Source organism: Vigna angularis, chromosome 1, assembly GCF_016808095.1.
Source record: "Vigna angularis cultivar LongXiaoDou No.4 chromosome 1, ASM1680809v1, whole genome shotgun sequence".
In the NCBI taxonomy this organism is placed as follows: Eukaryota; Viridiplantae; Streptophyta; class Magnoliopsida; order Fabales; family Fabaceae; genus Vigna; species Vigna angularis.
Genome location: NC_068970.1, coordinates 4,660,626 through 4,676,124, shown reverse-complemented (window position 1 = coordinate 4,676,124; position 15,499 = coordinate 4,660,626). Strand labels below are relative to the sequence as shown.

The window sequence follows — 15,499 nt, the reverse complement described above, 5'->3', positions numbered from 1 at the left end:
TGCAATCGTAATCAATAGTCATTTTCTACTATTTGGGTCTTTCACTTCACTCGCACAACATTGGAGATTGACAACAGCAGAGGGTCGAACTTATCTGACCCACAATTACAAACGGAGCTACTACATTTGCTTGGAGTATCCATATAGCGCACAATCTAACTTACAACATTTATAACCCTTTATATTTCCAAAATTTATACTCTAGCTATTATGAATGCAATTTTGATAACAAAAGCTTCAGATTTTTTTTTTTTTTGCTTTTCCTTTTGGAAAGAATATACTAGCAACATAAACAACATGGTCTCCAACATGACTTTGTACAACAGCAACATGAGGTTACCTTTGGACAGCTTGGGCAAGAGCATGTGCAGGTGCATTTGCAACTGCAGCAAGAGGGGCAAGATGGACAAGTTGGGCACCCAAAATTGCAACTACGTGGGAGAGTACAACAATTTCCAAAACCACAGCTCTCTTTACAGAAATATGATTTGGAGCAAGAGCAGCAACAGCTCCACTTTGGTAAGGAGCAGCATTTGATGGATGGAAGACAACTGCAACTGCAACTGCATGGTTTGCAGTCACAACAGCAGCGTGGCAATTTTAGTGGTAAAGATAATCCTTCACAGCAGCAACAGCAGCAGCAGATCCAAGAGAGGTTAAAACAGGGCATGCCACTGCACATAAACAGGTTACTTGTGTTATTCATGAATCATGATAGTTATCAAATAAGGCTTACTATGAAAGGGTGTGCTGCTTCGATAAATGAAATTTAACCAGCTTATCAATCATCAATCATTTTCTGATAGCAACCCTGGTTTATCTCAGCTCAGGTACACACACTACGGTTAGCATAATGCATGATTCAGCCACATTCAAACAAGTTTGTTTGATGCAGAAAACAAAAAGAAGACAAAGATAACATAATAATTGTAAAAATTCTGAACAGCACAAGTGTGTTGTTCCTTAAAACTAAATCAGTCTTCACAGAAAGGGTGTTTGAGATTGATGCTTATAGTTTTTCTTGTCATTCATTCCTTACAACAAATAATTGAAGGTGTGGGAAAACAAACTAAACAGTTTTGCATCAAATACATATCAAGAAATTCAAAAATCCTACTTATCATTTAGTATAAAAAGGCAGCTAGTTATTGTGCTTGATATAATTATTATATTTGTATTAAAATTTTTAATCTATTTGCACCGAGACCAAACTCTTCTACTGATAAGGTTGTTATCCACATAAAGTAAAGGCATAAAAAAGTGGTACCAGAGCCACTTCCAGAAGCGGCATGACCGGCTGTTCTTCTTGGTTCTGCTTGAAAGAAAAGAAAGCATAAGAATACGATCTCTTTTAAACAGTAACAAATGATGAATGATGAGAACAGTTCTTACGTAGGTAACAGAGGATCTGCGTTTGCCATAACGTAATCAGCAACCCTGCAACATTGTGGCATTCAATCAGCTATAATAGTTGAAACGTCCTGAGGAATTTCTCAAGTTTCATAATCTAAATGGCATTCAAGCAACTCCACAAACAAACATACTCTTTGCAGCATCTTGAAGCTGGTTGAAGACCCTCAACAGATTTCAATTCTTCCTGCTAGATGCAAGATTTTGTCAGTAAATTGATTTCGTCACTAAAAGATGTCAGAAAGAAACTGCACAAACTCAACCCAATCGAAGTTGGCAGGTTTGACTGTACACTCATGGTGTCATCATGTTACAAGTTGCTAATACTATTCTAACACCACATCTAACCACTGAGAGGGGAAAGGGGACAAATAATTACACAAAAATGCTTTCAAACCACCCATTTCATCTTCATTATTGTTTTCAAACAATCAATCAGCATCCACAGCTAAAAGATTCCACTAGCCAAAACAGCATTTTTGTGTAAATTGGTAAGGTTAGCTACTCCTCACATTAGCCACAGTAAAGGAGTAAATTATTGATCAAACCATTAGAAAACCTCCAAGGCAGAAGATCACTGAAAGAGGCAATGAATTTGTAAAAAGATTCAAAACCGTCTTTCCTTCTTTTAAAGAAAAAGTCACATTCACAGATAACCTAACTAAAAACTGCCTCAGAATCCTGACAGAGATCAACACATTAATTACTCTGTTTCTTGCTCAAAGGCAATCACAAAAAAACCATGCCAATTTGTCATCAAGGATGTTAGCAAAAGACATGTCACATTACATTACACTCCCCCCATTTCACATTCTCAAAAACTGAAGACTGAAGTTACAGAAGAAGGCTGTAAGAGAGGGGTCTGAAATTTTGAAAGGAAGCAAAAACTGAAAAACTCACCTCGAGAAAAGTGATTTCCCTCTCGAGCATGTGAACCCTGGCTGTTTCACGGCGCTTCCCATACAAATCTGGGTACTCCGGCGGGGATTTGGGGGAAGGAGGAGGCAGAGAGGGGACGGAAGAAGAACGCAGAGTGGGAGTGGTGGCCATGGAAGAGAGAGAGGAGAGAGAGAGAGAGAGAGAGAGGGAGGGTGAAATGGACAGAACAAGAAATGGCAGGAGTAGCAGGCAGTAATAGCAGAAGTCCTTGTTGATGCACTAAGGAAGGGGGCACAAGTAACAGTAATGGTAAGTGACAAAGAAGAAGCGGCAAATGAGGTTAGGTGTGAATACCATACGAAAAGACTGTGGCAGGGGCAGTAAATAGGGCCTCTGACAAGGGATAATTAAGAAACACCCAGAACCCAGAAAAATACTAATAAACTAATAATTAAACCAAAATCCAAACTTGTGTTAAGGGGTTTGAGTTGAATTGAATTTGGAAAGGAAAAAAAGCAGTAACTGAAAAGAGTGATAATGAAGGTAGAAAGAGAGTCATTATTGTGGAGTGGGCAGAGAGGGCACGAGTGTGGGAGGGAGAAAGAGAAAATAGAAATTGAAAAAGAAGAATATGTGAGAAGAAGAGGGTGAGAAGAATGGAGAGAGGCACATCTTTTGTGCATGGTGTGGTATGTAAGGTAATAATAATGGTAAAGGGTATTAATTATAAATAGTAAAGACGGCTGAGAGAAAGCCTGCCACTGCAAGTTTCTGTACGAACCTATTTAGCAAATTTGAAGGGGTTTTGATTGAAGGTTTGATTGAGATTTGAGGTTTCGTTTAGGCAAAGAAATCAAGTGAGAAATGCAATGGGTGTGTGTGTGAGTGTGATAGTGTCACAGTGAAAAATGGTTTTGCTTGTTTTGTTTATTTAATGTATTTGTTTTGTTTTGTGATGTGGTGGTGGTTCAGTGGAGGCAGCGAGCTAGCAGAGAGTGAGGAGTGTGGGGGTGGTGTTGCAGAGACCAAGCGAAAAGCACGATGGGAATACCTCAGACCGCACGTGACCGCTGCGTAGGAAAGAGAAATCCTTCTGTTTTAGGCGCCACTCTTCCACCACAACACCAATTTGCCCTTATTTTCAGAATCATAGACTCCTTTCTCTGTTACCCGACCCGACATGCACAACAATATTATTATTTTTTACGACTTTACTAAATTAATCACACATCCTTCATGTCCATAATTAATTCTACGTTTCTTCAGATCCTAACTTCCCACTATTACATTAATTTAAAACTTTCTTTGCTCTGCTTCACTGAATATAAAAGCAACAAACTTCTTCTTTGATGTAAAGCTTCAAATTTACCAAAGCTTCAAATATATTTTGAAGAGATCTACCCATTTGGTTGAACGGAAATGCACAGAAAAGAACAGAGAAAAAAAATATAGATTGATGTTTCTCATTTTCCAAATTGCTCTCAGTTGCTGGTTTGATAATATAACATTATATTCTTCGTACCAAACTATTTGTACGGAAATGAACATTAAAATTTGAGTCTTGTGATTCAGCTTTTACATTGTTATTATGGGCGATTTAAAAGTTAAATAATTGATCATGATTCTTGCATAATTAGTTATGGGATTCAAATTTGGTAAAAGGTATTCTAACAAGGATTTATCTAATATATAATTCACCACTTTAAAAATATAATAAATTATGTAGTGAAAAACAAATCCTCAAATCATCATATAGACTTACATGATAGATTTTTTTTTTTTTATACCTTCAACATATTTTATTTTACTATTAATAGTGGTCATTCTCCGTTTTTCTATTATCTGGACATTGTTTATTTCGGTAAAAGTTAAAAAAAAAGTAAATTGTAGATATTTGCTATTTATATTGAACAAATCATCTAATCCAAATTATTGTTGTAGGTATTACCTCCATATTTGGTTAAAAACACTTTGAACAGTTTATGCTAAAAGCAACATTTTTGGGCTAGTAAATAGCATCCTCACCGTGTTTTTACTCTATTTCTTTCAGTTCCATCTTTCTATTTATTTTGCATATTATGCAGTTTCTTTCATTCACTCATTTTTGTCTCCTCCTCTTGTTTTTAGACTCTTGTTGTTCTTTTGTTGATTTGGTTATCTTCTTAAATCAACTGAAATTCAGATTTTAAATCATCTCTTTCTTGGTTGTTTTCACTTGTTAACAACATATTTTGATTATTATTAGCCAATAATATATGGGCAAATTAGATGACGTTACTATTTTAGCTATGTTGTTAATGGACTTACTTTGTAACATGAATTTTATTTAAAATGTTTCTTATACATTATCAATTAGTTAGAAAGAATAATAACCGCGATTTTGAATGATAGTTGTTTTAAATCATAATACCAATATATATAGGTAGCAATAAATTTAGTATAATTTCTTTTACTGACAAAATAATGATTGACGTACTCCTTTCTTTTTAAATGTTTGAGTTCTCAGAAGTATTTTTGGATAATTAGATTTGAAATTTATCTCAATTACAATATTTTAATTGTTGTTGGTCTAAATAATTTTCAAACTATAAAAATCAATACAAAGAAAAAAAAGCCATTTTCATGGTGATGTATATTTATGAACGCTCAATGGTTTCAAAATTCAATATATATCCATGATAGATTTAACATTTTCCATCATAAAAACGCATATTTCAAACAAATAAATTTAAAAGTAAAATTTGATGGTGATGTATAGTTTTGAACTATTTTGATTATAAAACAATATTTTCATATTAAAATCTGTACAAGATTAAGCATCTTGCTTGTCTGTTAGTGTTAGTTCAGTGGATAAAAGAAAATAATATTGTTTTGTGCTTAAACCAAATAGACTTATATTTGATTAGATTTGTTTGTGTTTTGTTTACTTACCAATTTTATTATTGACCATAAATCATTCAATAATATTCAAAATTAATGTTAAACATTATATTTTGTATGGATTAAGAAATATGGATAATATATTCAAAAATTTTTTTAAATTATATTTGTTATTATTAAAGTAAGTTAATGTAATATTAAAAAGAAAAACAGAAAGCATACAGCAACTTAGTGTGTGTGTGTGATAAAAAAATTGAGAAAATAACTGTAAACAATAAGTTTTGAATCATTTTTACAATCTTGAATAATTTTGTTGCAAATTAAAGAATTGAATTTGATACCAAGTAATAACAAGTTAGAATGTAGGTTTAATGCATTAATAGACTGCATGCTGACGTTTGAATAAGCTCAGCATAGTTAAGGTTTGTATACCAAATACGCTAAAGTAGGTTAGATATTAAATTTTTCTGATTTAATGTGATTTTCTAAAAAACGAAAATTGATATTCCTTAAAAATATGCTTAACAAGTGGATCTATGTTATATATATATATATATATATATATATATATATATATATATATATATATATATATATATATATATATATATATATATATATATATATATATATATATATATATATATATATATATATATATATATATATATATATATAAAATAAAAGTCCAAAAACAATATGATTTTTCTTTATCTATTGAATTAATATTATCATACAAACAAGATACTTAAACTTGTACTAATTGAATAAACTTAAAATTTATACCATATAATTAAGGTTTGTATACAAATATGTTAAAATAGATTAATAATAAGTGTGAAATATTAGAAAAACTTCACGTAAAATTATGAAACTTATCTTTTAAATTGTGTTTATTTGATATTAATTCTCTTTAATCTAAGAAATATGAAATTTAATTATTTGTTTACAAGTTTTGAGTTGAATGACATAATTTGATTCTATTTTGTTTATTTTTCATGAAATTTAAGATAAAATTAGACGAAAAAACTTAAAAGAGTAAAAAAAAATTAAGAAAGTTGGGATAAAGAGTTAAAGAATTAGTCTCTATCATATTCTCACTTAAATGAGGGTGACCTCGCTTAAGTTAGAATTGTCGTCACTCTTGAGTAAGTGACAAATATCTCGTTTGAACGATATTCATCTATTGAGTCATTAATTTTAGATGTTATTCTTACTTAAGTGTTAAAATCATAGTTGTTCTCATTTAGAAAATTCAATTTAATAAATAAATAACTAATCATTTATCACAAGTTTCACCTACATATTTTTATATCCTGATTTTTACTCAAAGTGTTTAAGTCCATTTTTGCAGACTTTTTTTTATTGCTGTATAAAATAAGGTTACAGTATAAAATCAATTATAGAAATTATATTAAACATTTTGAAAATAGAGGAATAAATAAAGGGATATAAACTATAATTTAACCTACAAGTTATTTTGATGGAAAATAAGCTAGTACTTGACTTTAGACATATATAAATAAATCATAAGAAAACCATCCCAATCATAAAAATGGCTTAAGAGTTAAATTTTAGAAGAAGCTGTTCATTAGAATTTCTTAAACACAATGTTGATGCACATTTAATAGAAATCGTGTAATGACATACCAACCCTTCTCCACGACATCTTTATTGTATGGGTGTTTCAGTCAATTTCAAACAACATACCTTTTCTTACCAAACAACAAATCAAATGTTGTAAAAGTGTCTCTTTCAAGTGAACATGTCTCACATTGAAGCTGCTTATTGAATTACAAACACTACTAAAGAGGTTAAAGAAGTGTGAATTAATCCCAATTTCCACCCATCCATTCAAACTAATGGTTTACACATATATTTTTCTTTTATCACGAGTTTCAATGACAAAACAAAACTATTTTTGAAATCCTTAATTGATATATTTAAATAAAATAAATAAACTCAATTTGTTAACCGAATCATTTTATATTCGCTAAAAATCCCATTTATGGACGGATAATAAATTATTAAGATAAATAATTCATATTTAATTGTATAATCTTTTAACTTTAGTAAAAGCTATGAAAAATAATCGCTTATGTCTTCAGTTACGGGTATTTTCTTTTGTGTTGAAAAATATCATAAAATGATTTGTTTTTAAATAATTGTTATATAAAAGTATAAATTGTTGTATTTCTTTAAAATTGTAAGAATCACTTTCTCAAAAAGAAGAATGTAATCGCAGTTATAAAGAATTAGTAAGTAAACATAAATGAGAAAAGGAAAAGTGAGACCCTAAAAATAAGTAACTCTTCATTACAAAATTCCTATGGGAAGACTTTTATAAATAAAAAATCATAAAAAAAACTCTTTTTGTTCTCAAAACTAAAACAAATAGACTCTTACTATTCCTAAAAAAACCTCATATAAAAAATTTTAACAAGTGATTATTTTATTGAACAGAGTCTTTTTTGTTTTATAAGAATAAACTTAAATAATAATTCCTAATTAATAGACCATTATTATTATATTCAATTATTGTGAGTTAGTTTTTCTAAAAATATTTTTTTCCTCCGTGTTTGAAATTGTAAATTTAAATTTTAGAGTGGTACAGACTATAATATAATTTACAAAGCCTACCAAGACTTTTGTTTGTTCATTAAACTAACCGGGGGAAAGGAGAATTTGTCTTGGATATTGAATTAAAGAAAAAAATTAACTAAAAAAAATAAGAATAAACTACAAGTTAATAATAAAAGTTACAGTTCAAGTTGTAATATTGTAACATTTTTAAAGTAATTATTATTAGATTCCATTTTTTTTCTTTAGTAGAGATGATTTAAAAAAAAAAAAGGAGTAAGTATGATTTTAGATTTTGTATTCATAAAAAAAGCTAAAATTAGTCTTTTTCTAACTGTTTATATAAAATTCATCATTATATTTTAATAATGAAATAGGTTATTCAAAATCAACTATGTCATTTTTTAAGTAATGTGTCTAATGTCTATGTCAATTGAATTAAAATGCCATAACATTGTCAGTCACATGTAATTTAAAAAAAATATTCATTTCCTTGTTTTTCTTTGTACATTTTTTCTTTTGATTTTGGGTGGCATATTTTATGCATTATTAAAGCATAGAGATAAATTTTATATGAAATTTTTTTGGCATAACGAATTCCAAATTCATATATAAGTTGATGGACTAAAGGTAGTTCTTCTTATTTTATTTTTATTTAATTATTTTTCTATTTTATTTGCAAATAGTTCTTATTTTTGCGTTGTAATCAATAGTTGAATCCAATGCATGCTTATGCAAGCTTATCATGTCTTTCATATTGGCTCTACAAAACCTCTTAAGACCAAGATCCTACCATTTTTCTAAGTTGTGCATCAGTAATAGTGACAATGGTAGAGTGAGGATCAATATGACCAACAAAATTTCTTTTTAGAGTAAGTTCATTTTTACTTTATAAACGTCTTATCTAGTTTGTTCTAAGTTCATGTAGATATTTTAGATTTTCATAGGTTTATTAGTTGAAAATACGACGTTTCCTTTAATTTTAGATTTTCATAGGTTTATGAGTTGAAAAATGTTTAACGATGTTAAATGTTGAATGATGTATGTTTTGAATAATAATTTTGCAAATCACATAGTAATGTTTAACTTTTAACGATACATTAAGTTGAGAGTGAAATTCATCAATACTCAACTAAAAATGTAGAAATCATGTGAAATATATTAAAGTGGTTAGTTACCAAACAAACTAATTTGGTGGCAAATTTAGATAATAGTATCATATGTGGTGAAGAGTAGATGAAGGTTTTGTGAATTAAGTTGAAAGTAAAAGTTTCCAATACTCCACTGAATAAAATATTGTAAGAGATCTATGTCAATTTGAATAATTAAGAGACAAACCAATATAGGAGCAATATTAATTTTAACTTTGAAAATTCTCTCCAAAATAATTAGCTGTTATACTAAATATGAATGTTTGATTATCTTCACATTTGATATCCATTATATTAAATTATTCATATATTAATTATTATTATTATTATTATTATTATTATTATTGTTGTTGTTGTTGTTATATTTTTTAAATTAAACATTACTTTTGTGATATATATAACATGTTTTGGAGTTTTTACTACCACTAACTTAAACACACACAAAAAAGTTAAGGTTAATTAATTCCAAACAATTAAGAGAGTTTTCTAATAATTATTTTTTTTTTATAGTAGAGAAAACCCCATTGATTTTTTTTAACAGTCAGGCTTAAATGATTAACTAGAAAAAAATTATGAATTCATAAAAGTTAAAGAGAAACTTTTAATTAATTAACTTATACTAAATTGATTTTAACTTATGAACAATATTTTTATTATATTTTTTTATTTTTCTCTATTATAAATCCTTACGAAAAAAAATTGTACAAAGCAAACTTAATGTTTGATTCCTTGCCAGATTTATAAAAATAAAAATAATGACAAAAGTTATAAAAAAAATCCCTAATGAACAATTTGATTCTTGAAGGTAACAGCTTTTTGGTTAAGTTTCTAAATCCCTTTTTTGTTCAACTAATAAGAGGTGATAATGTCTCACCCAAAAATGAAAACAGTGGTACTTGTATTATAAAAAATTGGAATCTAAGTTTCATAAAAAAAATTGTAAAATCCATTAAAGATCATGTTTTAATGAAATTGCATATTAGGCGGAAAAATCATTTTGTATTGAATATATTTTATACGTAGTAAATCATTTCGTTTATTCAATTGAAGCTCGATTTGAACATTTGTTACAAATAAAAATAGTTTTTAGTTCAAAAGATTTAAACTGAAGAGTATTAAAGAATATTGAATTAATCTTGACTTTTCTTAAGATTCAAAATTGTTTGTTTTCGAAATTTCTTAAAAGAATATGCTTAACAAAACCTGTAACATTGCTGCTACTAAAAGTTTTTTCAAAATTAAAATTACGTAAAAGATTAACAATGTTACAATATATATTAAATGAATCTCTCATCTTATTATCTGTGTTAAGTTTGAAATATTAGCATCACTTCATTATAAAACATTTATAAATGAATTTGCTGCCAAATAAGTTAGGAAAGTAATATAGAATTTAATAACTAATAAGTTTGTCTAAATTTCTTATATTATGCCACAATTTTCTACTCACGACTATGTTGAAGCAATAATACTTTTGCTCATATTTGAAGTTTTTTTTTTCAAAAAAAGCTCCACCAATTTATTTCTCCATATCCTTCTTTACAAAATCTTTTTTTTTTCTCTCAACCAAATCGACCTTTAAAACTGTTATCACAAAGTATTTTTTTATTTGACTTCAACTCCATTGATATCACAAAGTTCCAGTTAGATTTTTAAAATTTCTTATTAAAATTTTATTCATAACGATAGGATGACACGTTTACCTTCACTTGATATTATTTTTATAATAAAAGAATGAGAAATAGTATGTGAAATGAGTGTAGAAGTGTTAAAAAATATATTTTTGTTTATTCATATATATTTTCTCATAATTTTAGAAAATGAAGCTGGAATTTCACATTAAATTATGTGATTTGTTGGAAATACAAGCAATCTTTTATATTTGTTTCTAATATATGTATTTGTTATTTTTATTTATTTAAAAAAGATTACTCATAATTTAAAGCGTTTAATCCCAAAGTCCTTAGTTTTTTAACAACCAATTTTTTCTTCTTCTTAAGCGGTTTCTTTAATGAATTCTTCTTTTGAAAAATTATTTTTTATTATCTTTTTTAATTGTTTGATATTCATAAATTATTAATATTATCATAACATTTACAAAAATAATATAAGATAGTTGTCATGAAATTTCAATTATAAGTAACTGTTTACTCTTCTCTATAATTGACATTTGTACAGTTGTCATTTGATACTTTATTTTAATGTTTATATTTGACATTAAAAAAAACATATGTTTCTTTTACATTAAATAATCAGTAATATCGTTAAATTTTGACTTTAATGTGAAGAGTACTCTACTTCTGAGCTAAAACATTAATTAAAGAGTTACTGTTAATCTCAATAAAAGCTAAAAGATTAGATACATTAGTCAAACTTTACTCTACATCTCCGACTTAATGATTTGATAAAATTAGATAATGGAAGTATAAAGAAGAAGTTGGTTCTTAGAAGCTCACATTGACGTGGGAATTTTTTAAAAAGCAGAAGCAATGTTTTGCTTAAATTGTATACATGGGTTTGAGTTTTTAAGGCACAGGTGGAACAATGAGATTTGGAATGGAATAAAATCAATAATTGCTGATTGGGCCATGCAGCTTAGACTCAGCATTAATGCAAGATAAGTTGTCTTCCATGTTGTTCTTGTTCTATCCCATCACACTACTCCATCATTCCATATTTAGCACTGTACATTCACTTCCCTTTCATACAATTTCGTATGTGACATGTCTAAAACATATTTCACCTCATGTTGCTGCTACAAAACAACTTTCTTATGCACAAATGACGCCACTCTAACGTTATCTTATCAACAAAAAATATATGTTATTTTCCTTTTTTTTTTTCACTGTCTTATTTGTAACTCATAATTGGATTTCTAATAATCTTTTCTTCAAGATAAGTCTCTTCTACATTGATATCATTTTTAATAATTACTCTCTGTCCAAAATTTTAAGATAATAAATTAATGAATTTTTCAATTTTATGTGATGTTTTATTTTTTTATTTCTATCTAATAAAGGATTTAAATTGACGTTTGAATTCTCAACAATAGATCAACGATATAAAAAAACAACCTAAATGATCCAACATCTTAGTACTGCTTAACCCCCGTCGACTACACCATATGATACACACTAAACCGTACTATATAAATACTAAAAACTTAATTACGAGAGTTTAACACAAAAGAAATAATATCTTATTTCTATCATCAGTATAGACGATGGAATAATTCTTTTATAATTATCCATAACATTTGTTTTGACGGTAACAAGACAAGCATATATAGTGTCATAGTATTAATTGTTGTTACTTTTTTAGTTAAAAATTATAACTTTGCAGAAACGAAGAGTCAAAATGTAGGAGGAAAGAAGTAAACGTTGTTGATGAAACGGAAGAAACAAATGAATGCGTATAGTTGAGAACAATCAATCAGCTGTCATTCAAATTCCCCAAATGTTGCCTTCTTTTTCCGTACTACTAGCGTAGACCTAATTTATATTATAATTACTAAACCCTAATATCTCTTTCTGAAATAATAATCATAAAAATTAATACATCATTCGTACAAATTTATGACTTCAAAATGATATTTTTATTATGCTTACATCATATAATATATATTATTGTAATTTTGAGTAAAACAGAAAATGTATAAATATCCACAATACGAGTTATTTATTTAATGCTGGATGCCAAACCGTACGAATCGCGATAATTAATCATGAAGATTCATTACCTTTGTATATCAGTATTTCTTAAACTAAAAACCATAATGTGATGTGTTTAATTAAATTAATTGTTTCTTTATTTTAATAATAAATAAATCTACATCAGAGTAGATTAAGATAAATTAAAATAGAAAAAAAAGCTTCTAATAAAGTTAAAACTGAATAATTAACTTTTGTTGCTTGTATCGAAAACATTAGATTAATTTAACTATATTGTGGAATTATTCGTTTAAACAATTATGTAAATGTTAATTAGTAAGTAGTAGACATTTCATAAATTTTGATACTTTTTACTTAGCCCGTTCTATTTTTTTTTTAGTACTTTTTTAACATTTAATCTTAATTTTGATTGTAATATTTTGTTTTTCTCCTAACTCATTTATTAATATAAATTGAAAAAAATGAAGGATTTGGGGAGTAGCGCGTAGAAGGAGGGAAGGGTGGGGCCAGGATGAAACAGACATGTCATGAAGCACTTGCCGCTCTTTCCCAAAGTTCTAACTTATTCGCCAAAAAGGGTTAAAAGTAAAACTCATTCATGACGTGTCTAACCGTGTTTCCGGCGCATCTTAGAATCCCTCAACGACCTTCAATCTAACGTGAGCCTAGCGGTGAATTTTGGGATTCCGGCAATCAATCATTGCCCACTTTTTATCTTTCTTCACTCACCCGTGGGTCACCTCCACACCTTCGAAAACCTGCCTACAGCGCGCCACGTGCACCAATCAGAAAAAAAACGGTTATTTGAACTCTTTTTATGGTTTTATGTAGTTACTGATTTGAGTGACCGTTTAAGATGGAATGTGAAATTTGAAATGAAACATGGAAGCAGAAATACGGGAAAGGGTGAAGAGTGGAAGTCTGCAATGCCGTAAGTGTGCGCATGAAATTGATACGAGAGGGTCCGAAAACATGACAACGCAAATAGTACAAAACATGATGCAAAAAGATAGACTAAGATAAGACAAAAAGCACATACAAAAACAAAATTCCTCAAGATTATTGGTCTGGTTTTCTTAGGCGTAAAACCTTTTGCTTAACTCAATTCTACCCTTTCTTTCAAATTTACCAAAAACTTTCTCCGCTGTTATTAGTGTAAGATTATGAAAAATATTTACTTTAATAGTAACAATTTTATTACTAGTAGTAATAAATTTCTTTGTGAATGAAAAATATGATAAGTTTATGTAAAAAATAAAATGTGAAAAACTAAATAAGAAATTTTGGTAGTTTAATTGGTAGAAAATTGTGAACATGGGTTCAAACTCTTTTCTACCTTTTTGTTAAAAAAAAATTAAAATATTGATAGTGGATAAAACACTCCATGTTTTAAAGCATTATTGAGAAATCCATTATGTAAGTGGTAATCAAGATATTAATATAATAAAATAATAAATAATATTAAAAAATTGTTGAATAGTAAAATTTTTGGACTATAAATAGCCATGAGAAGGGAGACTATTTTGCACAAAGAGAGGAAGAATCAAGTGAGAAACCTTGAGAAATAGAGAAGAAAGAGTTATGAAGAAATTTTTAGTTGCAAGAAGAGTAGAGGCTCTGGAGGGTTTTCGGGGAAACAAATTCTGAGCAAGAGATTAAGTCTGGAATAGAGGTAGGGGAGCCAACCTTTCTAAGCTTTTATATTATGATTTAGTATTGTTTTATTACTATTCATGTCTTGAAATTTTGTGTGAATACTGTTAATGAAAAACATATGTGCTTACTATATATCTATCTATAGTGAATTTCTGTGCTAATATTATAATTGTTGTTTTGAATCTGTAAATAAGAAATTTGTTAAAAACTAGTTGAGGAACACTTTGGCTAAGGAAAGACTTGGTACTTAAGTTGTCCATTGTGACACACATCTCTTTCTTGGAAGTCTACTCGATAGGTTTTTAACTTAAATCTTGTTGAACAGATTGAGTACTGTTAAGTTATTGTGCAATATATCTCGTTAGAATGAAAATGTCTGATGGATTCATGTTATTGTGGTAGATATGGAATTATGAATTATAATTGTGATGGTAGGATCTTAAAAACCGGAGTTGGTACATCCCTGATCATAGAGCAGCCCTGGTCAAATCCAGTAAGTTGTGACTAGTCATATGTACTGACGTTTATGGTGAGTTTGATTCGTCAAACATTTGATTCTTCTTCGATGACCATTTATGGTGATATTTTAGTATTGTTAATTTATTGTGATATATTCATTTTATATGATTTTTGGGATGATTGGGTTTTATTATATTGGATTTGAATTTATGCATCCGAACATGATATGAGTATTATGGGGAGATTTTGTAAGGGTATAATGTGAGTTGAGGAATATGAGTATGGTATGAGTCTCACGGAGAGATTCAGTAATGATATGGTATTTGTGTATATGTTGATGTTGAGGGTCCTGTAGTTTGAGGTTATCCTAATACTTTAATAATCATCCAGTCTCAAGTAGAGAATGATGAATTATGTGGTGAGAGGGGCAGGAGGTCCTGGTCTATGTGCCAGTTTTTGACATAGTTTTAGGACTAACCTTGTGGATGGTATGAAGTATTTTGGAAGTGTATTTGTAAGAGGAAGTAGAAGACATCACAAGTGCATAACCTCCCGTGACCGCTCATCAACATATAATCGGAATGAGTGTCTATTGGGTATTGTGGAATGAGTGTCTATTGGGTATTGTGAAATGAGTGTCTATTGAGTATTGTGGAACGAGTGACTATTAAGTATTGTGGTTTGAGTGTCTATTAGTAATTGTGGTATTGTGTGATGAGTATCTATGATGCGATTGTTGTATGATGGTATGAGTATCTATGATGCGATTATTGTATGATGGTATGAGGGTGTCTGACATAATTATTATATGAG

General features: G+C 28.9%; 1 protein-coding gene across 1 annotated transcript; it reads right to left on the bottom strand.

Moving 5' to 3' along the window:
• Window positions 1-45: 45 nt before the first annotated feature.
• LOC108337312 (guanine nucleotide-binding protein subunit gamma 3) lies at window positions 46-3,318 on the bottom strand. Its single transcript, XM_017573807.2, has 5 exons — window positions 2,311-3,318; window positions 1,545-1,597; window positions 1,393-1,437; window positions 1,268-1,312; window positions 46-674 (listed from the first exon to the last, which is right to left on the bottom strand). Exons 1-5 carry the CDS (start codon window positions 2,458-2,460, stop codon window positions 281-283), a joined length of 687 nt encoding a protein of 228 aa, XP_017429296.1. The 5' UTR covers window positions 2,461-3,318; the 3' UTR covers window positions 46-280.
• Between the last annotated feature and the right edge of the window lie 12,181 nt (window positions 3,319-15,499).